Below are 26,415 nucleotides of genomic sequence, written 5' to 3'. Positions count from 1 at the left end.
GGGGAGTGTTGCTGTGGGTGTACTGAGTGACAGTACTGAGTAACTGTCCTTGTCCTCCAGAGCTTCTGTCAGAACCCACATAAGATCAATGTTTATGAGGTACCTCTCAAAATACTCTAAGTATTAAGAGTTTTAAGAGGCATCAGGAAGGATACAAGCAAGTGCGTAATTACTTGCTAAATACATTTTTCAGACAATTGGCATAAAACTTGCCAGGGTGGTGGATAAACAGAAAGGGCTGAATTTGAACTTCCTGTTCTGGTAAAGGATTATGGATTTTTAAAAAATTTTTTTTGGCATTAAAACAAAAGAGAGAGTGTATGGGATCTTGTGAGTTGTAGATGCCTCCTAAATTCCCACTTCAGTGTGAACTCATGTCTCCTCACAATGTGACTGTATTTGGAAATAGTCTTTAGAGAGGTAATTTAAGTGCAGTAAAGTCATGGGGGACAGATATTAATGCAATGTGACCAGTGTCCTTGTAAGAAGTAGACATTCCCACAGGGACTTGCATATACATAGAGAAAAGACCGCATGAAAACTCAGGGAGAAGTCAAGGTACACTGAAGAAGAAACAACCACCCAATGCCTTGATTTTGGACTACTAGCATCCAGGACGGTAAGGAGAGCAGGGAATGCTGTGGAAGCCAGGAAGCCTGCAGATGTGTGCTGGGAGGAACAAGGAACAGAGCCTTGGAGAAAACAGCATCCCTGTGGCCCATTAGACTGGGATTTGCCTCCTGTCATCATTCAAGGTAAAGGGAGAACTGAGTTTGATTTACCAAGGCCTTGACAGGTTTCAAGGAACTCTTAAAAGGGAGTTTATAAGGAAAAAAAAAAAACAGGATAAAAGCAAGAGACACAGGATAATGATGGAGAATCAAAGCTGACTTAGAGAGCATGGGAAAGATGTCGAGTGTGAGAGGTTGAGCAGAACTTCTTCAGAAATCATTCCAAGCAGCAGCTCAGGGGTAGGGGTAGGATCAGGGTCAGGGTCAGGGTCAGGGTAAGGTTGGGGTTGGGCTTGAGGTCTGGGTCGGGATCAGGGTCAGGGTCAGGGTTGGGGTCCGGGTTTGGATTGAGGTTAGTTAGGTTTAGGGGCTAGGGTTGGGGTTGGGGTTGGGGTTAGGGTTAGGTTTGGATAGCTGTCATGGGGGAAATTACCTGGAAGATTCCTGGCCTCACTGTGCCTTCTGCTCACCTGCCTATGCCACAGGCTCAATGGGGAAGTGGCAAGTGCTTCCCTCTGCTGTCACTACCCGCCGGACAATCATGAAGAAATGAACTCGATGTTTCTGGAACAACTCACACAGGTTGGAACGTTAATTTAGTCCAGTGGATATGCTAGTGACCTGCTGTTAAATCATGCTGATCACCTACAGCTATGGTTCAGTAGTGTTGGCGCTATAACATAAACTCGTGGTGGTTTGGATTAGGGATGAAAAATTGTGGCCCATGGAACAAACCTGGAACACACCTTGCTGCCTTTTGAGCTAATGATGGGTCTATATTTTTAAAGGATTGTCCATGGTCTCCTGCCAAAGAATCCAAACAGAGACCCCACAGTTCATCATGCCTAAAATGTTTACCATCTAGCCATTTACCGAAACAGTTGGCCACCTCCTGGTATACATAAAGCAGGTGTTTATTTATTGACTTTTCGTTTCTCTAGGAACTACTCCACCCCCATTTGTAACAATGCCTCTCGGAAAAACACATTCTTGACTTCTGAACAGATAAACTCAGAACCCTGCCAGCTCATACACTGGGGACTGTCGTCACCTCTCTTTGGTTTTATACCAGGGTGGTGCAGTGAGGAAGGGTCATCTGGGGCTGCTGGTCAGAGTATGCCCAATGACCCACAAGTTCCCTTTGTAGACTTTGTGTTCCTAAGGACCTTAGGGTGACAGTCACAGCTGGCTTTGTCCTTACATGTCACCCTATTGAGCAAATCAACGATTGCCCTGACCATTCCCTTGGTTTTGTAGCAGCTTATCTATGGAGAAAGAACAAAATGACATGTGCCTGTCTGTTAGCCAAGAAAACCAGAATGAGTGGCCATGGACTACAAGTTCTTCCCAATTGTTGGCCAGGACAAGAGCGGAGAAGGTCCAGACAGAGCCGGAGTTGAGAGCTGGAACTAAAGAAGTTCACTATGAAAGCCAGTGAGTCAAAATACAAAGCAGACTGGGGGACATGGGAACATCACTGATACAGATTAAATATAAGGGTGTTCAAAGAAGTCTTTGACTCATAACTTCTATTTCTTCACATACCAAAAGTAGATAAAACAAATAATAAAAAACCTTCCTTTTCCTTCTCCCACACAGGACTGAGCCGAAAAAGATTTGCTAAGTATGTGGCGGTACACACTCAATGAAATTCATATTGGAATTTTGGTCTCAGCTGCTTCCCCATGACTTTCACATTCACTTATTTTATTCAGCCCGCACAGACCAGGATGCTCATCGCAGTCTTTTCAAAGCTGAGTTGCACTAAGATTTTTTTCCACCTAAGTCTGTATTTTCATGGCTTAACAAATCATCACCTCCAGCTTATAGTGAGATGGCTCTGAGTGTGCTGCAGGGACAGTATGGTAAAGACTCCCAAGCCACATGAAAGAAAAGGCCATTATTTTGCCCTTTGAAATGAATAAACCTCCAGTTTCAGGGCAGTTTGTTCCTTGCTTATCAGTCGCGGGAAAGCGTGACTAAACCTCCCTGCTTTGAGCCACAGCTATGGTCAATCGTCCCCTCAATGCTCCCTGCCACTCCTATGGCCTTTGTAGATACAGCAGTGGTGGTTTGAACCACGACATTCTCTTGCAGAGAGCAGGTAAGTCTCTTTCTCAGCTCACTCAGATGCCATAGGGGCTGGCACTTTTGCCCTAGGGGCTAGCATTGTATTCTGAAATCCTAGCTTGCCTCCCAGCCCAGGCCCCCAACAGTCATGTCCACTCCTTCATCCTGCAGGGACCTTGGAGGGCAAGAAGCCGCTGTTGCCATGGCTTTTGGAAGATGTGACCTCAGCCCAGCTCCTCAGCATTAGTTTGGAGGCCCAGAGCAGGTGAAGTGTTCCAACAGGGCTCTGTCTGTCGCACAGTTGGTTTCATGGATAAAAGCCCTGGGAGTGTAAAAAAGAGACCATAGCGGTAGTGAGTATATCTGATGCCTGTATGTCTGCTACCTCGGTTTTCTCTTGTCTCCCTGGTTTTCGCTTGCCTTTCATCTGCTTGTTTGAACATTCATTTGTTCATGTTTCCCTTTGCTGATGAGCCAGTCTCTTCCCTAATTAACTCAGCAGGCATTCGTCGTAGAGGCAGCATCATATTTTGGCAAGAGGATAGGGATGGAGCTCTCCCCAGAAGCAATTAGGAATGTTTGTTAGCGGTGATTATGGAATGGTGATTAACACATGAACAATTACCTGCTCTAGAAAATAGTTCCTAAAATAGTTTCGCTCCCAGGCTTTCACCCCAAAACCTGCTGGTCTAGGAGGTCTTCATGATGGCTCATATAAAAAAGGAAGCAAGCTAAGGTACAGCTACCTATCAATGGTCTGTCTTCAAGAATGGTCACGGTCTCTGGCTACCTGGAGACCAGCATTCTGAACCTTCCTGTCTGAGTGGCATCCATGAAAATTAACATGCCCAGAACATGCCCTGCAATCCCTGGTGGGATGCCTTCAGCCTCTTCCATTCTTACTAAGTTGTAAATAAAAGTTGGAAGGTAGGTGAGTGAGAACGAATGTTATGTTTGTTTGTATATGTTTTTGAAGAGGCATTCTTCCTGAGTGTTCATATAAACCACGACTGGCAATCCAGGAGGAGAGTCAGAAGCCTCGGTGTTCTCCAAAGTGTGTCAAATGCAGAGGGATTCCATGCAGAAGCATTTGTAGATGAGGCTATGACAAGGAAAGTGCGTTTCTCACAGTGGATAGCCTGTGGTGTCCTTGTTTTTGTATTGTTCTGTTTTGTTTTATTTTATTTTGCTTTGTTTTTGAGACAGAGGCTCGAATAGTCTAGGCTGGCTCAATCTTACTAAGTAGTCAAAGATGACCTTCAATTCTTGATCCTCTTGTTTGCACTTCCTGAAAGCTGAGTTTACAGTCGTGAGCCACCACTCAGATTTTAGGTGCTACTGGGCAAGTGTATAACAGGGAAGCACTCCACCAACTGAGAACAACATGTCTGATGCCCTGGAGAAATTTTTTGAGCAAAGAGATCCGAGGTCCCTCTTCATACACATGGTCTGAATCTAAGATGATACTCAAAATTTTGCTACTATAGTGTCAGATTGATTTTGTGACATAGAGGCAACCCGAAAGCAATCGTTTTGTAGAACGCACAAGAGGACATTTTTACTGGGGTTACTCTGGGTAAATTCCTCAAACTCCAAATAGAAACAGTAAACACGTGAATATAAATATGACAATCATTTGTTTGGCTGCAACCACTTCAGTTTTTGGCACACTCAAATGGTACAGACATTTCTGGTGGATGATTAAAACCAAGTCCACTTTTAAGTTGTTTACCCCATGTTTGACACTATGTTTTGGTGACATTATCAATTTCTTATACAGTTGCTGTGTTTCTATCCAGTGTCCTGCTGCGGGAGTGGAAAAAGCTGCTGGACACTGGGCTCCTTCGAGGGAGGAGTGCCAGCAGAGTGTGTAGGTAACTGTTTATGGAGAACTTTACAAGGTATGACTGTCAAAGTTTTATCATTTTCTAGATTTTTTTCCCTGATTAGAAATGGCACCAATGGTGGCTTTTTAGTGTGCCTAAGCTTTCTCACTTTAAATATTTACATTTCATTATCAAGGGTTTTAAAGATGATGAGTAACATGGAATGGTACCCGCTGAAGAAAAGCTAAGATCCCTCTTCCTGTAAGGATGCCCTTCCGTGAGGGGATGACACGGTCAAGGGTGGGTTTCAGAATTCAGATTTAGAAGGATGATATTCCGAACAATTAAGCCGATAGAGGAGATGAGCCAGGTTTGCCTTCTGGAGTTCTCTCCAGATGTCAACATACCCACATCTGTTAGAGCTGTTAGGAGCTATGCAGAGAGTCCAAGAGCCTAGAATCCTAGCCAGCTTCTCAGTGGCAGAAGCCAAGTTCAGAACACAAGACTGAGTAATAACCTAGCTGGCCAATAAGAAGACAGGATCCAGGAAAAGGTAAAGGAAGCAGATCATAGTCAAAGTTCCAAGACAACCAGCCACAACACCCAGCACCACATGCATACAGCTCTTCCACTGCAAAGTGGGTAGAGATTTGCCCTTAGAAAGGCCAATAGAAAAGAGTTCCGTTTGATGTAACTGAGGAAAGCAAAGGTGTGCAGGCCAGGAGCCTCATTGTGAAGATGTCATGGTACCTTCAACCTGCTCTGAAGCTCTTAGGAGAAATTAGGTGAGCGGGGGGAGGAAGTGATAAAAAGCACTGGTAGTTGTGATTCTTGTTAGGGTTAGAGCCACAGACATAAACCTTATCTTATCTTACAATTCTTACAGTGGAATGGTAGGCATGTTTTAGTTTTTACATATGATTACCATAGGGACCACTTGTAATAATCTGGATTACTAAGAATGCAAGGATTTGGTATATATAAAGCAAAAATAAAATAAATAGCACATCTTCCCTTTGTTGCAAAAAAGCAGGAATCAATTTGGATAGCTGTTTGGCAATAAATTAAAGCATTTGAGGGCAGGCAACAATATGTTTGGAAGCTCAGGCGGGGGTGCACTTGGACCCTAAGACTGCACACCACAAGTGAACTCCATTCACTATGCAGAGGCAAAGCAAGAGGAAGGAAACAGAAGCCAGCATTCTGCCATGCCTGGATTTCCATTACTGAGCTCTGGAAAAGGCAAGCAGCTTGTCACATCAAAGAGACTTCAGAATAAGCAGGGCATTATTCTGGTGTTAGTACCCTTCCTGTTCCAGCCTCTTGCTTTTTAAGGAGATAAAAGAAGGAGCCTTCCTTCACCAGGTCTGGGAGCTGCTGCCCCAGGCACACCTTATTCTCTTGATAAAAGCATGCTGTCCTTGGTTAGTCCTGGCCACACACCTCAGAGCCAAGAGTGGAAAATGCACCCCAATTTCAAAAAGGACCAATCAGAGAGCAACCACTGGGAAGTGCTCTTTCCAGGTTCACCTAAGCTGAGAATAAGGTAGCTTTTCCAAACTTGCTCTAAAAGCATGTTGGCCATTACCTTACACCCCTTTCTGTCTAGGTCCCCTCTCCATAAATGTCAAATGTAGTCGCCAGGAGGTTCAGCCTGAAAATAAAATCCCTTCCCTTCCATCAAGAAATAGCTCCAAACTTAGAGTGTGTGCTCAAAATATTCACAATGAAATCATCATCCTGTATTTATAGTCTTCTGGATTGTGTATGAGATTTTCTTTCCCATGGTATTTCTTGTTGAAAGGGTCAGTCGTGGAAAGCAGGATCAGAGAACGACTGTGGGTTTGAGCTGAAGGGAAATGGGCCTCCCATCATTTAGAAGCCGTTAGTTACCCTACATCCTGCCTCTTCCCCTGTGCCCTACCCACGTGCCTGATAAACTGGTACCCTCCCTCTCCCATTTCCCTTGTTGAATGGTCCTGGCCTTCCGAGTGGGAAAATCAGCAGTACCTAGTGTCATCCCTTTTCCTGTGACCTTTCCCATCCTCTAGACTTCCTCCCCGTTTTCACCAAGGGAGATGGTGTGGATCTTAATGGTTGGAACTTGGTGATTTTCTTCAGGGCGGGGGGTTGAGGACCCCACACAACAGCAGACCTGCAAAAAGCTTTTACTTCTCACCCGGGCTGTGGTACAGGCAGATTGGTCCTTCGGCATGGTAATCCTGGCCGATCCCTGGGGCATGGAAGAGAAAAACTTCCATTCACAGACTCCATCTGTCTTGGAGATCTTATAGAAAGTCTCTCCCGAGCCCACCGGGATACGCACCATGTCTCTGTGCTGTCCCTCTAGAGCCTGGCTGGGCGGGTGCAGGGTGTAGCCCAGGGCATGCTTGGAAGACTGCCTTCTGCGAAGACACTGTATTCGCAGGACATTCTGAAAAGCTTTCTTGAACTCTTGGCTGGAGCATGGGTATATGATAGGGTTGATGCAACTATTTAGGTACCCGAGCCAAAATACTATTTTAAAAACGGTTTCCGAAGGCTTGAAATCTGGGAAGAAGGACCCTGAAAGAGAACACAAAGAGTTACACAGATGATTGGCAAGTCAAGAGGCCAATTGGTTAGAACCACAAACCAACACACATCTTTGTTATATTTTTTTAAAAGTTTCAAAAATATCCAGATGCAAATGAATGTCTCACATGGGCTGGTTACTCCTTTGCTAGGTTTTCAAGGACCATTTCACACAGATAGATTTGTACCAGCTCCTTCTCCCAGTGGCAGGGAATCATCTATAGGCTTCTTTGGAGCTTCACAGGGTGCGGCATCACGTTTGAGTAGAGTCTAAACACTCAGTTTTGCCTGAGTGATAGATAAGATGGGGTACACTCAAACCCACATACATTAAAATCTGATGACCCTAGCCTAGTGTGGTAGTGCATACCTTTAATCCTAGCACTCTGAAGGAGGAGTTTGAGGCCAGCCTGGTCTACAGAGGGAGTCCCAAGGCTTCCTTCCCTCCAGCTCCTCCCTTATTCTCACCACTTTCCCCTCCCATCCTCATGTATTCTTCCTATAACTCACGGAACACACTTAGTACTGAATGTACCCTGGAGGGGGGGCAGCCTATCAGGGGCTTCATTCCTGAAGAAGGCCAATATTCTTGTCCCTTCCAGCAGCTGTCAGCTGATGATGTGTCCTCAGCTAAGGGTGGGATTTCATGGGCCACTTTCCCTATCCATGCTTGGAAGACTATGGTCAATATTTTCTTACTTCCTCTTCCATTCTAAGTTGTAGACTCATCGGAGTCAGGATTCTTAACATGCATGCTGGATGCTCTTACACTTGACTCCAGTTAGCATTACCTGTGTTCAGTCAGAGGTAATGCCATGGAAGTCAAAACACACAGCATGGTGGGGCAGTTGGTGGGAACATTCATCACTGAAGCACAATTCTTGTCAAGTTCAATGTGTCTCAAAAAAAATCACATACACACATACCCGTACACAAACACATGAGCACTCATGTACATAGACACACACTCACATACACATAGGAATTGACAGATGTTTACTCTGGAAAACCATGCAGCTGAGGAAGTTTAATACTTTTGGTTCAAAGTTTTTAGTGCTGTCTAATCATTAAAAAACAAAGGTTAGAGCCACCAATTATGTCTTGAGTTAGGCAGCGTGATTAACTTTTTGCATATAATTTAACTATCCTTAATAATAGTGTGAGTTATATGACTTCTGGGCTGGGGAGATAGCTCAATCAGTAAAATGCTTGCCTGGCATCTGATTTTGGTCACCAGAACTCAGATGAAAAAAATTACAGATGTAGTGGCACATGCTCATCCCAGGACTGAGGAGGTAGAGACGTTGAAGGATCTAGGAGGTAGATCCTTGAAGCTTTCTGGTCAACCAACTGTGCCTGCTTAGTGCGTTCTAGGTCAGCGAGAGAACTTGTTTCCCATTCCTACACAAAGTGGATAGTGCCTCAGGAACAAGACGTGAAGTTGTCCTCTGCTCTTCACACTCATATGCATCTACACACATATGTGCACCTTCACATAAGCACATGCCCACATAACTGATTACAGGCTTAATACGAACATTTCTATTGTAACAAAAAACAAAACAAAATAGCAAACCCAAACACCCTGCCACTTAATTATGTTGAGTAACTCAACCAAGGTCGTTTCCCAAAGTGTCATGTGTTTGTTAACCAATCTATTATTCAAGCTAAACTATGTCTAAAAATGTAAATAAAAAGAGGGGATAATGGTTCAGTGGCACAGTATGTATGTATGTATGTATGTATGTATGTATGTATGTATGTATGTCAGGTAGTCTCAGGCAGGGATGGGACCTGACATTTCAAGTCTAATTTCATGGACTCTTGGGATCTCTTAGACTAACATGCTTCTTGGAAAGAGAATGGCATACATGATCAGTGAGATGAGTGGTTAGGGAAAAGCTGAACTAGACTCAAGCTTTTCAGACTTCATCTGAGAGCAGAGAAAGTGGTCTATGTTAACATGATGAGTGGCTTTGTGCAAATACGGTCAATTCTTGGGGAAAATTCACTTTGCATTCCAATGCCTATATATTGGCCAATATTTCTCTCTCATGGTGACAGCAATGTGATTAAGGCAACTCATTTTTACAAACCTCTGCCTTTTCCTGGGCTTAATGACTGAGGGAAGCAGAGACGAACTGAGTATGGCAAAATCCACCTCATCTGGAGACTTCATTACAAATAAATCAGCTGGACAGGGGGAGGCATTTTCCTTATTTGAAGACTTTTCAGCTGACAGCAGTATCAACACAGCCTATATGCCCTCTGAACATGAAGCTATTAAAGTGATTTGAGAGATTCCTTCAAGGATCCTGTTTCTGCTTAGAGTTCAGGTTGGCATTCATAAATCTCACCCTTCCCTTCCTCTCCTCAATTTCTGAACCCCCTCTCTTCTCCCCAACCCTACTTCCTTAATCTTGTGTCTAGCTGATCCATGGCTAATTTCATGTGCTCTCTTTCTGTGGTCTCCATGCTGTGTCCACCCTGTCAGCAGGAGAGATGCAGGTCTTCTGTTTTGACACCCACCATTCAAAACATCCCATTTGTTTTTCCTGTAGCTGAGATATAGGGTAAGAAAAGGAGCTAGCTTTAAAAAGAAACATATTAAGATTTGGATGTAAGATAGTCTCTAGCTTCAATTCTTTAGGGAGACTTTTTTTTTTTAAAATCCAAGAACATCTCTGAATACTGGCTGTTCAAACAGTGAGTGGGGGATACTTCCAGACCAAAGACCTTTCCATAAACAGCCCCATTTGTGGCTGGTTCAGATATGGAAGGAGATGGGGGAGAAGTACAGAGAGTCAGGAATTTGAAAGAAAGAGAGTAGCAGTAGAGGAGGGGGAACTGAGGGTAGCCACTAGAAAGTCACATATGCCAGGGACCCAAGCGGTTCCCAGGATCCAACAGGGAGGACATTAGCCGAAATACCCAACAAAGGAGAGATAGAACCTGTAGAGACCATATCCAGTGGATAGGCATGGCTCCCATTTGAGGGATGGGGCCACCCACCCATCTCAAAAAATATTAATCCAGAATTTCTCCTGTCAAAAGGAAGTACAGGGACAAAGAGTGGAGCAAAGACTGAAGGGAAGGCTACCCAGAGACTACCCCACCTAGGAATCTATCCCATCTCCAGACACCAAACTTAGACACTATTGCTGATGCCAAGAAGTGCTTGCTGACAGGAGCCTGGTATAGCTGTCTCCCGAGAGCCTCTGCCAGAGCCTGACCAATACAGATGCGTATGCTTACAGCCAATCATTGGAATGAGCACAGCGACCCCAGTGGAGGAGTTAGGGGAAGGACTAAAGGAGCTGAAGGGATTTGCAGCTGCATAGGAAGAACAACAGTATCAACCAACCAGACTGGTCCCCCTCAAAGCTCCCAGGGACTAAACTACCAATCAAAGAGTACACAGGGGGTACCCACGGCTCTAGCTGCATATGTAGCAGAGAATTGTCTTATCGGGCATGACTGGGAAGGGAGCCCCTTGGTCCTGTGGAGGCCTGAGTCCCCAGTATAGGGGAATGTCAGGGTGCTGAGGCAGGAGTGGGTGGGCAGGTCGGGGAGCTCTCTCATAGAGGCAGGGAATGGGGAGAGGATAGAGGTTTTGTGAAGGGGATAACATTTGAAATGTCAATAAATAAAATAACCAATAAAAAAAGAAAGAAATAGCCCTATTTGGTTTATTCCAGTAAGTGTGTGACAGTACCCAGATGTGTCTCAGCCTAGTACGGACTTGCTCACTCCCATCTGATGGTTTCCCTGGAGGCAGGTGGCTGGATCTCCTCCCTAGCATAGAGTGTAGTTCTTACTTTAGAGGGGTCACATGTGATTCTCTCTGGGGAGCTACTGAGGGGCTGTGCTTAGGGGAGGATTCAGAATAGATTTCAACCAGTGACTTCCCAGTGGGTGAGGAAAGATAGCAAGGGGTTGTGCTCTCCTATGACTATTAGCCATGTCCTCAGCTCTTTCTTCACTTCCTTTTTCTGTCTTAGGAAGAGTGCTTGGAGTGGGCATTAGGCTAGTTCCCATCAAAGTTCCTCAGTACACTGTATCCTTCCTTGCCCAAACCTTCCCACACAGACTCAGTCTTGTTTAGACTCCCCAAACGTATTCTTCCAAACTCAGTTTTAGTATCAGATCTGTCTCTCCCAGGTTACTGATGATGCTTTTATAAGTGTGGGCACAGCTGAAAAAGGTTATCCCTGGGCTTCCATCTATCAGGAGCACCAGGGTGGAACCAGTTGTGCTAAGGATGTGTGATGGTGTGATTTGATTGTCAACCTGACAGGTCCTAGAATCCCCTAGAAGAGAAATCTCTGGTCACGTCTGTGAGAGATTTATAACATGGGTGGCATCATTTCATGGGTTGGGGTCTTGGGCTGGATAAAAAGGATGAAGGGAACAGAGCACCAATCTCCATCCTTCTCTGCTTCCTGGCTGTGGATGCACTGAAACTTGGGGCCTCACACTCCTGCCATCCTGATTTACCCACCATGACAGACTGTACTCTTTATAACCATGAGCTAAAATAAACACTTTCTTCTTTAAATTGCTACTGTCTCTTATTCTGTCACAGTGACAGAAGAGTAACAAATACAAACCACAGTTCTCTGACCCAGACAGTATGGTGGATCAGGACCTTGCTTTTGTTCACTCACAGAGTTCTAGAGCCCAGCACAGTGACCTGGGAGGTCAACTGCTATTCCCACTGAGTGGTTGACCTGGTTGAGGATAGCTGTAATTGGCTGATGGCTGAGTGTCTTTGCTTTCTCTATGCTTATGGCTACCCTGTGACATTTGGCTTTCTTTTCTAACCTCTGTAGCCCATCACGTCTCTCCTCGTACTTTCTTCCTACTGTCTTCCCTCTTCTGTGCATTTTCTTTCTGGTCTTTGGTTGTTATCTGTGTTGGCATTTCTCCCTCATGCCTCTCTCATTCTGTACCATTTGCCGTCAAATTTCCCAACATTTCTTGTCATGCTTCACAGGAAGAATAGGGTTTCTGAAACTCCTATGTGTGAGGTGCTTGCTTCTTTTGTCACCATAGTTGTGATTCATCCCCCAGTGACCTCTGTCCTGACTTTGCCTCCAGAGATCCAACAGCAATCAGCTTAGTTCCTGGAACATCTTTAGGTCAGGTCACCTTTTACATGTAAATTTGTCTATTTTAATTCTTGGGTTTTGGAACTTTTTCAATGCTTTGAAGCTTCTTCTTTAAAAAACATTATTTATTAATTTATTTATCCATTCATTCTCAGAGTGGGGTCTCTCTCTCTCTCTCTCTCTCTCTCTCTCTCTCTCTCTCTCTCTCTTCCTCTGTGTGTGTATATGTGTATGTGTGTGTGTGTTTGTGTGGCATGTGACCATGCCACAACATATTTGTGAAGCTCAGAGGAAATGCTTTCCATGGTAGATTCTGTTCTTCTTCCTTGTTGAGGCGGGATGATGATGATGATCTGTTGTTTGTTCTGCCCTGTTCTATGTGTTCTAAGCCAGCTAACCTGTTGATTTTGGATCTTGTCTCTGCCTCCCATCTCACTGTAGGGGTGTCAGGATTATAAATGAATACTACCACACACATCTGGCTAAATGTGAGATTCAGTGACTGAACTTGTTTGTTTGCCAGGGTCTGATATGAGGGCTTTTACCTACTGTGTCATCTCCTTGGTCTAGGACAATTTCCATACACTATTAGTTGCTGCAGGTTTTTGGACTCTTTCTAACCTAAACCCTGTGACCACTTTAAAACCAGCTGGCTAGATGCAGGTGGAGCAGGTGCTCATGGCCTAAGGCCAACACAAACATTCTTCTCACCTTTGGAGAGTCAGAATCCTTGCTTCCATTGTAGAAGCTTCTAGATTCTAAGGAGAAACCGACACTGGCAAATTAAGATGAAGCCTCCTGGCCTTTTACTTAAAGTCCTAATCATCAGGAACACTCAGCTTGTCATTTTTGACCTGGGGCTCCATCGGTGTGTTGGTAAGGAGACACGAAAAGACTTGGCTAGTACAGATGTGTTTCAGCTATGAGGTGACAGCCCTGTTTTCTTTCAGTGCTCTCAGGAAGATGAACAAGTGCTGATTCCCTTAGGTGAATTTGCTCCCACAAGCCTGTCTGCTTACTCCCAAAGTCAGTGAGAGCAGAAATGGAGTGCTTCCGTTCCAACCCAATGCTGATATTTAGAGGGCTTCCTTTTCTAGCTCAACGGTTCCTTCCTGAATCAGGGGGACTGAGTATTGAGAGTATGGAATCAGAAAGCTTTTAGCCTCCCAGGATGTGCGCTTTGCATTAGCTGTCTGAAAGCTTGAGGTCCTGATGACAACTTTAAGAGACCCTAGGTTGTGGTGAGTTCCAGAGAAGTATAGCCATAGAATTTCTAGGCTTCAAGGATTGGCAGGACTCCCTCTGCTCTGTAGAGATCAAGACAATTAAACTGAACAAGGCAGCGGTTTCCCCAAATTGTGTGTCTCTTCTATAATGTACCTTCTGTGAATGGGGTCAAGACCAGACTCAGATCCTATTTCACTTTACCCTTGCCCACCCCCAATCTTCATGTGCTATTTAGCAATCCAACGATGGGCAGCATGGGCAGTGTTAGTGACCGTGCAAGCAGCTTCCATTGTATGGCACATTTAAGAAGGAAGAAGGAATTGGTATAATTAATACCTGTATTATTTAAAGTTAAAATGTACTGTACAGAAAGCTTTTCAGAATATTCTCATTATCGTGTTTTGAAAAATTAGAGTTTAAATGACACTAGATTTAAAAAAAAAAAAAAGACTGACTCTAAAGGAGAATCTGATGTTATGTGACCATGGGAGAAAATTACCATTAATTGTTGATTATTGTTCAACCAGTGGTCTCAGTAGTAGGCCTGGTACATATCCAATGAGCATAGAGGAGAAACAATTGGCCAGTTTGCCATGCCAAGGAGCTCTAGTGCCAAGTAACATTCAGGCCAAAGCAGTTGGCTCTTTAATACCAGGGAGAAAAATTGCCTCATCCAATCAAACCCTAGAGAAATGCCATAGGAATGACAGTGTAAGAACAGACTCAAGCTTCTTAGTCTCCTGGGGTCTACCAGATGGCCTGTGTTGGGTTCCTGGTTTGGCTGTGTCATAGTGACCTGACTGTGCACCTCATGGGGTCCATCCAGGTCACATTTGGACAGTTCTCAATTACCAGAATTCTTCAGAATATTCACATGGCGTGGTGGCCAGGCATCACTAAGAGTGCTGCCTGGGTTAACCTATACAGGAACTCAAGCTCATAACTCAAGACTCATAGACATATTCCCTTCAAACTTCAATCCAAGCCTTTGTATATACGTTCTACATTTTCTTGGGGAGAAGCCATCAGTTTCTATTAGGATCTTACAGTGCTCTGTGCTGATAGGAAACATGGCTAAGCCTGGGCAGCCTAGTGAGGACAGGCTGAGTTTTTGCCTGATGCACCTCATTCAGCCTGTGTCCCATGACAGTGCCCAACTTTGGAGCAGGAGTAGCAGATGTGACTTGAGGGCCTTTCTGGAAGGATTTCTTCTATTCCTTCCCCTGTCTAATTGAAACTGGAAACTGTATAGTTCTCATTGTATGCTTAAGTGTAGACAAGTGGCCCCTTCTTTGAGAGAGTAAGCATGTTGGGTCTTTTAGGAAATGGCAGACAGATGAGAAAGGGTGTATTAAAGGGAGGACATGGTGAGTGAAAACAATGTGCGAATTGAACAGAAGGACAAACTTGGGGCCCCTGGGGGCCTGCCCAGTGTGGAATGGAATAACTAGCTATTCTCTTACAGACAGAGCCACTGTTACTCTCAGATTAGGAAAGGCAAGAAGACAACAAATGGAAGATGAAGTACACTTCACAGCCTTCTCAGCTTGTCCCAGGTTAGCCCTATAGATCTAGAACATTTCCTCCAAATGCATCTAAGTTGCCCAAACCAGAGTTTTTCAAAAGTCCTGTTTCCTCAGCCAACAATACCAAGAACATCAATTTTCTCCTTCAAAATGAGAAGAATTTGCCTGATGACATGGGTCACGCAGAGTCTTTTTGTTGCTCATAAGACCAGGTCCAAGATCATCAAATAACATCTGGTCATTTGACACCCTTCATCAAGACCCTGCACTCGTTTCTATACAATCTTCTTTTCCATTTTATTGTTTAAAGAATACTTCTCGGAGTCAGGCAGTGTGGTAGGAACTGGAGAGGAGGTGGTCAGAGGCAGGCACATAGGTCCTGTCTGTGGAGCTCAGAGTCTATAACATGCCCAGTCAATGCCTGTGCACATGTGTTGTGAGTTTCCAACACACAGGCTTTCTCTTTGACATGGCAGACTTTTACTGTCTCTTCATTGATCCACTGAGACCACTACAGCCTCTGAGATGTGGGTGTGGCTCTTCACTCCATTCTCTTCTCAGTGACCTGCCTCCTACAGATATTTAAAGATAAACCTATTCAAATTTCCTTTTGTTTATTTTCAAAGTTCCACTCAACTATAAGCCCCTCTACACCTGTAGTCTAACCTGCTTTCTCACACTTTCCACCATTTCAAAGTAGTTATTAGTTTCTTCTCTAGCATCCACTTCTACTTTCGTCTGTCATCTATCTGTTTATCTATCCATCCATCATCCATCTACCCACCACCCCTCATCGATCAATCAATCAATCAATCAATCAATCAATCAATCAATCTACATTTTATTTATTTATTTATTTATTTATTTATTTATTTATTTATTCACTTATTTATTTTTTTAGTCCCTAAGAGGACAGACCATTTCAGTTTTGATTCTGCTGCTATATCCCCAACACTAGCAACAGTTTTTAGCATATGTAAGCTCTTGCCAATATTGTGGAATGGTGTCCTTTATCTTTATGACTTCAGTGTTTTTGAAGATACATGCTACTTGAGAACCTTTGTATCTGTCTTGGTAATGGGCACAGTGCTTAGTGAATGTTTGTGGATACATGGATGGTCTTGTTGATGGAAGAAAATGGTATTTTGAATAAAATTCCTTCTTCTCGACTCAGAACTATAAATACACTGAGAGAGAAAGAGAAAGAGAAAGAGAGAATCTTAACTCATATTCCAAAACTGTATCTTCCTGATCCTCAAGATGCTCAAGTTTACATGAAAATGAGAGCATTCCCCAAGCAATTTTATACGGTTAAGTTGCAGGCACTTCATAAAATTATTACTTCCAGTACTTATAAAAGCCTTTTACAGGGTCCTGAAGGAAGAGCTAAAGCCTGTACTTCAGTTGTGATAGCCATCATCCCCACCCATATTTGTGGACGTGAGCCTGGAGCCAAATATCATCAATCCAAAGCAGTGACATAAATGACCAAAATCGGTCTGCCTAGGAGGAAGTGTGGGACTTTTTCAGGACTGTGTTCCTTTGCATCGAGCAGAAAGGCAAAGTGAAGTCTAAGTCCTGGTCTTTGCCAGCAAGGTCATGGGTGAGCTGGCTGATGTTGGAGTAGTGAAAAGTGAACAGGGGCACTCACGAAAGGATATTGGTTCTTGATGCTGTTTAATGCTTTCTGGACAATTTCCCTATCTGAAAACTATGTACCATGTGCTTTGTGATGGGTACCAGGTTACCAATAGGCATGTCCACTGATTCAAGAGCCACTTTCCAGCAGTATGTAAGAATCTGAATAACTGCTTTTCATTCATGGCTCCTGCATGCCAACCTCACCCTCCTGCCCACAACATCCCAGGGTGAGCCAGGGCTGGGATTGTCTGTGGCTCCACCCACCTTCTTTCCAGACATAGAGAGAACCAACCTGGGCTTAGGCTATACTGTAGTCCCTGACTTCTTCTACCTGATATGGGTATTTTAACTGTCAGAGTAGATACAGCCAGGAGTTTTAATAGCTCATTTAAAAAAATGTAAGACATCTTTTGGAATGTGTAATATGACTTCTAAGTACAGTGATGCTAGCCAGTTTTAAAATACTATAAGGGATTGGAGCAATGAAATTTTAAAACAGCAGTAGTGTATGGTACTGTCTTGATGATGGGCATCGTAAATGAGAATTGTCCTTCATCGTAAATGAAATATTTAAGGAGTTCAGCTTTGCTTGATGGAGGCATTTTTTTTTTAAACTCTTCAAACTTAATGAAGTCTTCTGCAGTCTCTCCTGTGAACTGTGTGATACTTACTTTCAGGGAGAAGACTATTTGGGGCAGGTCATTGATTTAGACTCCTTGGCTTTCTTTGACCCATTATTCTCACATCCCTAGACTAGATCTGAATCTCAAGCTCCTGTCTCCAGTGCTCAAATAATATCAGACCTTCCTCCCTATGCTTACAAACTGCTTCACCCTTAACAAACTAAACCCAACTCATTGTTTCCCATAGACCCCATGGCTCCTTCTTTTCTACATACAGTCAATGGCACCCTTTCCCTTCAGTGACTCAAGCTAGAAACCTGCTGGCTGCCACAGCCACTCACTCTTGCAACTCCTTTGTGACAGCTCACGGGTCCTGACCACTTTCAATCTCCTCTCACTGTCTGTCTCTACTCAGGCCACCATCTCCTTTGGCTATGACCATGTGCCAGCCCTCTAACTGGTTCCCTGTTGTTGGTCTTACCTCTTCTGCGGTAGCTGTTCTTAGTTGTCAACTTGGCTATATCCAGAATTAACTAAAACCTCAAAATGAAGGGCCACACCCAAGGGATTTTCACTTAATTTGAAATGGGAAGATTCACGACTAATTCGGATTATTGAGGTGGGAAGACACACCTTTAATGCAGATGTTTTGATCTGGGGAAACCAACCTCTAATCTGGGCCATGCCTTCCACGGAAGAAGGAAGCTTTTGCTCTTACCTGCTTGTTATCTCTTTGTTAGTAAGTCTATTCCTTCACTGGTGCTAGAGCTTACTACTTCTGGGATTCCAGTATATGCTGAAGACCAGCTGAGACATCCAGCCTTGTGGACTGAATGAACAGGTATTAAATTCTTGGACCTTCTGTTCATAGGCAGCCATATGTGGGTCATACATAATATTTCTTCTATAAGCTCTGTTACTCTAAAGAAACCTAACTTACACACTTTCCAACCTATTTTTCACACTATATCCAGGGAAATTTAGAGAAAGAGAGAAAAACCAATTCTGATTATCTCTCTCTGTTTATTAATTAAGCTCAGTGACTCCTCTCTGATGAAGTACAAATTCGAGGAAACCAAACAGCCACTTTGTTTGATAACAAGTTCGTTACAGGTTTTTTCCCCCAGTGTTCCACCAAAGTCACAAGTATCCAAAAAGAATAGGAAATTCAATCTGGATTTGAACACAAGTGTGCTTGTTAAGTCAATGGAGAAGTGGTGCTTTTTATTCACTGTGATTCATTTAAGGGTAGAATGAATGGTGTATACAGTTGTTGATATGTCCAATTATGGACTAAAAATGTATTTTCTAGACAGAAACACATGCAGCAAAAGTTTTCTTAAGGCCAAAGAATAGTAATCACTCAGAATGCCCAGCAGCTCCAGTGGAAGTTTTGACAATGGCTCAGAAAGTTTGGTAAAACCCAGAAGATAGGAAAAGAGAAGCTAGAAGGGAAGACAGAAGATAGAAGGAAAGATTCAAAGGGAGAGTGGTAAGGAAAAATCTAAGACAGCAGCCATGGCATTCAAGGCTCCTTGAAAGATCTAACCGTAGAGCTGGAGAGATGGTTCAGTGGTTAAGAGTGTGTGCTACTCTGGGAGAGGACCTGGGTTCTAGTCTCTTCACCCACATCAGGCAGCTCATGAACACCTCTAACTCCAGTTTCAAGGGATCCAATACCTCCTCTGACCTTCATGTGCACCTGTGTATGTTTGGTGTACACAGACAAGCAGGCGCGCGCGCACACACACACACACACACACACACACACACACACACACACAAATAAAACTAATTAAAAATTTAAGGAGAAAGATCCAATTCTGAGTTCAGGGTGTCATTTTTCTGTTATTAAGGGCAGTCATGTTTGTCAGAAAAGATTATTCTCCAATTCTGTGATTCCTGCCTGACATGTCACCTGATACCTATTCCCATTAGGGCATTGCTTGAAATCACATGACCAGAATCTTACTCATTGTAGAGCATCTTACTGGGGGAAAAAGGACTATATGAAATTGGCGGGGGTTGGGGGCACCAGGAAAAGCTGGAGCCTGAAGGGCAGTAATGGTGGATAGATATGATAAAAATGCATTGCATAAATGCACGAAATTTTCAAAGAAAAAATATAAATATTAAAATATTAATTAACAAGCCATGAGAGTGTAGTCCTTGGTAAGTTGATCATTCTACAGTGGAAGACCACATATCCAAGAATATTTTGGCAGCACAAATTGATTTTGAAGGATTAAAAATGGGGTGGATCTGAGAAGAGTTAGGAGAGGGTGTTAAATATCATCAAAACATGTTTTATGAAAGTCTCAAAGAAGTAATAAAACAAGTTAGTAAAACAGTATACTTTATGAAGCCTCTTAACCCTGAGGCCTTAGAACTTCTTGAGAAACAAACAGTGCTGAGGGAGAGCAATTGGTTGTTTGGTATTTTCAAGACAGGGTTTCTCTGTGTAGCCCTGGCTGTCTTGGAACTTCACTTTGTAGACTAGGCTGGCCTTGAACTCAGAGATCCTCCTGTCTCTGACCGCTTAGTCCTGGGATTAAATGCATGCAGTGCCACACCTGGCTCTAAGTTGGATATTTTGAATGTCTTGATTTCTTTTTTTATATTGTAACAAAGAAATTGTCCACTGGAGGAATATGGAATGAATGTATAAAATGATATGTGTGTATTGTTTGCTCTGACAAGTTACTTAGCTTGGCTCATTTGCTTAAATATTTTAAGGAATTTAGAAATCTTCACAAATTACAATTTTCTCTAAATGATATTGAAGTTATTCACTGTCCATATCACTATTCACTACTCACATCACTATTCACTATCCACATCACTATTCACTACCCACATCACTGTTCACTACCCACATCACTATTCACCAACCACATCACTGTTCACTATCCACATCACTATTCACTACCCACATCACTATTCACTATCCACATCACTATTCACTACCCACATCACTATTCACTATCCAGATCACTGTTCACTACCCACATCACTATTCACTACCCACATCACTATTCACTACCCACATCACTATTCACTATCCACATCACTATTCACTATCCATATCACTATTCACTACCCACATCACTATTCACTACCCACATCACTATTCACTACCCACATCACTATTCACTATCCACATCACTGTTCACTATCCACATCACTATCCACTATCCACATCACTATTCACCATCCACATCACTGTTCACTATCCACATCACTATTCACTATCCACATCACTATTCACTATCCACATCACTGTTCACTATCCACATCGCTATTCACTATCCACATCACTATTCACTATCCACATCACTATTCACTATCCACATCATTGTTCACTATCCACTCACTATTCACTATCTATATCACTTTTTATAAACCTATAAGGTGAAGAGCCAAGTTGTCTGGGCTACAAATAGGAAAGGATGCGACCATCCACGAAAGTAAGGACCAGGCAAACGCTCTAATTTTCAGATTCCTGGTTCATAATGCTTCCTGTTAATTAACATGCTAAAACTTTCATTCGAAATGGTAGAAATTCCTTTGTAGTATTTGGGATCTTTCAGGAAATCTACTTGAGAAAAATGGACACTTTTGAGATGAGTATCTGTAGGTGGCATTTAGCTATCAAGTGTGTGGCCGGGTCCTCAGTGTGAACTCACAACTTTATACACGTTTCCTCTTTGATGTCTCCTAGGAGCTTGTACAGCAGTAAAGTCCAAAGCAGCTCATGTGGCTCTGCTCGTCTTCTAGGGCTTCCTGTTTTATAAGTGAACGATAGCAATTGCTCTTTGGTCACAAAAAGTAGAGCATAGTGATGGCTGATTTTGATTTTCGACTTGATTAGGTTTAGAAGCACCTGGGAGATGGGGTGCCACATGTTCATGCCTGAGAGGATGTTCCTACAGATTAGTCAAAAAGGAAAGACCTGCTCTGAATGTGAGTGGTACAGCTATGGGCTGGGGGTCTGGATGGAGTAAGAGGAGAGAAAGGAGAAGGCCAGTTAGCCCTCTTTCTTGGATGTTGTGAGTGAACACTCTACTTGTCTTTTCCTGACACAGTGGACTAACACCTGTGAAGCCATGAAGCAGAGCAAGCTCTTCATTTATCTAGGTGTTTGTCACAGTGAACAAAAAGCTGCAACAGAAATCACTTCTGACATCTTCCGGCCATCCCCATGCCTAATGTTGCTCAAGTTCTTCCTGTCATCCATTGCCATTGTCCAAGCCGAATCACAAAATTTGTCACCTACAATAGCATTCTCATAGGACTTCTGCATGTTTGTGTCTGCAATTCCAGTTTGTTGACATTTCTGCTAATATGCCATAAACACCTTCCTAGACTCTGAGATGAAATCTGGAATCCTTAACATGGTCCCCTAGGACACATGATCTTATGTTGCTTCTTGCTCCTTCCCACCATGTTCTGACCTTGCTCTGGATATCCTGATTCATGAACTGCTTCTTTTTCTTAGGACCTTATGTTAGGACCTGCTGCTTGTCTTACGTGGGGTATTCTCTGCATCTCCATCATCTTTATGATGTAAGCTCCCATTTGCTGCTTCGGTCTTAGCTTAAACTCCACTTCTTTAGGAAAAGGCTCTCTGGTCTGCTGTACCCATCTGCATGCGCCAGACTGCAGTCTAGGAGGAATTATCCCTTAAACATTGGAAAATCAGCCTGGACTTTCCCATCACAGCATTCAGTACATTTGCTCTTCTCTGACAGAAAAAATCATGTGTGACGACTTCTTGACTGTCTTTTTCTTTCTATGTTTTATTAAGAAAGGGATTGTGCTTGGCACATTATAGATGCTTAATAAATGTTTACTCATGAATAAAACATGTATTTAGGTGAGCATGTGTGTGCATGTACATATGTGTCTCTGTGTGTACATGTGTGTGTAAGTCAGAGGTAGGCATCGTTCATCTTTCTCTACTGCACTCTATTTTAATTTTTGAGCTAGGGTCTTGCACCTAACAAGACCTCCCCCAGGGCAGTCAATGATCCATGATCCACCTATCTTTGCTCCTACACCGAGATTACAGGTGAGTACAATTAGACCCAATTTTCAGCTGGGTGTCGGGATTTGAACTCAGGTCCTCCTGCTTTCACAGAAAGTACTTTACTAACTGAGGCATCTTCCCAGCTCTTCACTGGGACTTTTAATGTGTGACAACATGTAAAATATTTTGTAAATCTTATCCCTTTTAATTCTACTGACAACCCTATGTAAGCACACTGGCAAATCCATTTTATAGGTGAGAAAATGGAAGCTTAGGGAGTTTAATTCATAACTGAAGTATCTGGTTGCACTAAGATGCAAATCCAACTTAGTGTTCGATTATATTTTACTTTCTAGATTATGTGATCTATGCAGTCTGCCTCTGTTTCTCTGACTTTCTGGTGAACGGGTACACAATGTTACAGCAGTGTGAGCTCAGAAGTAAGACAGTTACCTGAGAAGACAAGAAAATTAATCACACGCCCCCATTGTACTATTTCTTTTTAGAAAGCAGAATTTTATACAATTCTGATCATTAAGAGTGAATAATAACCACCAAATGTGGATAATTATGTGTTCAGGACAGACATGTTTGGACATTGGGTCAACCGTGCACACTAGGTTCTGTAGAAAACCTCTTATAAAATTTTGTTAGTAAAATGTACTTAAAAAGAAGCAGGAGTGAGTCAGAAAGGATGTTCTAGCATTTCAAATAAAGCACTGGATGAAGTTCAAGATGATATAATACAAAGAAGTATAGATAGTTTGTTTGTCTCTATCTATCTATCTATCCATCTTCCATCTACCTCTATATATCATCTGTCTATCATCTATTTATCATCTATCTATCATCCACGAGTATATCATCTACTTAGCTTTCTTTATCAATATATCATTTTTATGTCTGTCTATCATATGCCTATTATCTACTTGTCGCTCTATCAACCTATTGTCTGTCTGTCATCTATTTTGGTCTATCAGGCTTCCATATATGCACCCATTTTCGTCTGTTTCTCTGTCTCTTTTTGAGGGTCATGCTAGGTAGCTCAGACTGGACTTGACCTTGCAATCTTTCTGCTTCAGTCTCCACAATGCTAGGATTACAGGCATTCCTTTGTGCCACCTACCATATTTATCATTTTCCTCCTCCTCCTCCTCCTCTTCCTCCTCCTCCTCCTCCTCTTTTTCTTCTCCTTTTTTTTTTTTAGATGAAAAGGCTTTTAAGAGTTAGAAATAAATTATTTTAAGTTCTTCAAAGTTTTCAAACACCTGTAGGAGTTCTTCAGCATTTTGAGTCATGGTGGTGTCTTCTGACAGCAACTTTGACAGTGTGATTCATCGGGTATTCTAACACATTTGTGCTGGGTTCTTACTCTGTGTTACTTAATAAGTTGCTTCATCTCAACCCTAGAAGCTGCATATGGTTTCCCCCCATTTTACAGATCAGGAAAAGAAGACAGAGATATCCTGTAATTTCTCAAAGGACAAATAACCAGTAAGAACGAACTGAGTTTAGGTGTATGCTGCTTGGCTTTGGCCCTGCTGTGTAGCCTCAACAGCACACTTGCTGAGGGTCTCTGTGTGTAGCCCACACTCTCCTTGCTATGTGGTATGGATGCCTGTGGATGAATCCAGGCAAAAATCAGGTCTTGACTTAGACCGCAAAAGCAAAGCAAATTGAGGCAATGATTAAAACACTTCTAGAAATTCCTCATATAGTAATGTACAGTGGCTTTCCTTTAAGAATAAGTTTGCCTGTATCCAGGCACCAAAACCATCTGAAAGCGGTTACTGTAGCTGTGCTTAAAAATGGCTGTGCTTGAGTTGCAAATGCCAAATATGTACAAGCCGTTAAATTAATTCATCATTGGTGTGCCAATTTTATGCAGTGGATTCTCACGTACTCACATGTGTGAGTGTGCATGTGCAGACATGCACCCCACCAACTAAAGTCAATCATGATGCCATAGTCTAGAAATACAGATGGAAGGGGTCCTCCCCAGAGCTGTCCTTCACTTCCCTTCCTCTAGTCCTTCCACACCTTGGCTGCCTCTCCACAGCCCCTTTGCTAAGAATTTGAAATGCTAAGAAGTCCCACCTTAGGGGTTAAGATGAGCACAGTTAAATCTTTATTTACCTTTGCCCAGGACATCTGAAGACTTTTGAAATAGTCTGGGCTTTGGGTCTGTTAATGGACATAAGGTCTAACTTACAAAAAAGTACAGAGTTTTTCAAGGAAGTAGAGAAACAACCATGCCCTTTCCTTAAGGAGGAAGACCCTGAATGGCACAGTATTGCCTGTTTCCTATTTTCCTCCTGTGCCTCTGAGGTCTTGGGGTGGAGCTTTAAGGTGACAGACCATCTATCTTCTCAAGACATCACACCAGTCTTTGCTCTCCACACTCATCCCCAGAGCACTGGCCTAGTTGTGACACCCAGAGTTTAATTCTGGTAACAAGAACATGCCATAAACACTGGGATAGTATTTCTATCACGTGCTTTTGTGACAAGCCTTTCTTCATTTAAAAACCACAGACATTCTATTTTATTTTTGTTTCAGAAAACAATTTTTTCATGACATTATAGTGTTTCTCAAATGAGTAAACGGAAATTTATTTACTCTTGTTAATATGTTTGCTTCTTTGCAAATTCTGTACATTATAAACAACCAAGAAATAAATTTTTTCTTCATTGTTGTGGTTTTTGGTTTTTATTTTTGTGGCTGGATTTGGAAGGGCATTTTTGGAATATATTCACAAGATACATTCTTAGAAAAGAACTTATGAATCAAATGACATACATTTTTCTAAGTGTTTGAGCCCACATTTCTACGTTTTTCTTTGGAGAAAGCATACCTATATCTACTTGTGCCAGGAATGAGAAATATTTGTAGTCCCAGTGAGGGACAATAAGGAGGCACTCAGTGCAAGGCTCCTAAGTTTTTACACCAACAAATGGGTTTTCCAAACTGAGAAATAGTACACTTACTAAGTAAGGAGCTACAGCTGTCAAATTTTACATACCAAATGATAGCAAGTCATGTAGATATAACAAAAAATTTATTAGAAAAAGTGAAATCTGTCCTCAAAAGTCATTTTCTAAAATATACATCAAATGAAATAGCTACTAATTTTTTTCCAGCTGAAAAAATAACAGTTGTAATGACATGGGCCAGACAAGATGGCTCAGTGGTACAGGGGCTTGCCACCAAGCCTGACAACATGAGTTCAATCTCAGGACCCACAGGGTGGAAGGAGAGAACTAACTCATGAAGGTTGTGCTTTCACCTTTACAGCCATACTGTGGCATGTGCATACCAACACACACATGCACACATATTCACATGTACACACACACATACATACACTATACATACATATTTGGACTCACAAATTAAAAAGAGCCCTTCAGTGAATCATTTAAAAATAAAACTGGAATGGCAGGCAATTTATAGACACCAACAATGACGGCCTTGTGTGAGAAGCCACAGTTGGATCCCATAGAACGTTAGATGCTCCGGGCATAGCCAGGGAAGACCCAATAGAGAGCCAAACTGACCATTAGACTAAGCAGCCTGGAAGAGACCGAAAACTTAAAATACAGAAAGTAAAAAAAAAAAAAAACAAAAAAAACTGCAATTAGAAAGCGGAAAATTATTAGACTGAATTAGCAAACTTACTTTGATTCACTGCCATGACCCCCAGATTGGAAAGTTCCCCGAGAAGCCTGGCTGAACACAGAGGAAGAGCCCAGTTGCCTACCAATAGTGAGAAAAAAAAATGTAGTTTTAAATGCTTAGAGGATTCAAGGCAACTTTGGGAGAAAATCGTAGCTAGTCTTAAGATCTGGGATACTTTTGTAGATAGTTGTTCAGTTTTATTCAAGGAGAGGTAGAACATTTGAAGAACAGAAACAATCAGAATTGATCCTAGCAAGCACTGGATCCACACTATTTATTTGTACTGGTGCTATATAAATATTGCTAAAGATCCTAAGTGTGTTCAAAGCGTTCCTGCTTACTTTTTTATTTTTAAAAATGAAAAACCTTTGTTATTAAA

General features: G+C 42.5%; 1 protein-coding gene across 3 annotated transcripts in view; it reads right to left on the bottom strand.

Moving 5' to 3' along the window:
* Adra1a (adrenoceptor alpha 1A) overlaps window positions 1-26,415 on the bottom strand; it is a 133,744-nt gene that overhangs the window by 42,951 nt on the left and 64,378 nt on the right. The window contains exons 2-3 of one of the 3 annotated variants that reach the window (XM_028758851.1): window positions 6,807-7,192; window positions 3,069-3,123 (exon numbers count right to left, since the gene is read on the bottom strand). The exons of 1 other annotated variant lie outside the window; for it this stretch is intronic. In XM_028758851.1, coding sequence (XP_028614684.1) covers window positions 3,109-3,123; window positions 6,807-7,192 — 401 coding nt within the window. In that variant the 3' untranslated portion in view covers window positions 3,069-3,108. Of the gene's footprint in view, window positions 1-3,068; window positions 3,124-6,665; window positions 7,193-26,415 lie in introns of those variants that run through there. One more of the 3 variants, XM_028758850.1, reaches the window with a different exon arrangement.

The sequence above is a fragment of the Grammomys surdaster genome, unplaced genomic scaffold (assembly GCF_004785775.1).
Source record: "Grammomys surdaster isolate TR1022 unplaced genomic scaffold, NIH_TR_1.0 126219, whole genome shotgun sequence".
Taxonomy (NCBI): domain Eukaryota; kingdom Metazoa; phylum Chordata; class Mammalia; order Rodentia; family Muridae; genus Grammomys; species Grammomys surdaster.
The sequence above is the reverse complement of the archived record's forward strand: the minus strand, read 5'-3'. Positions and strand labels throughout refer to the sequence as shown.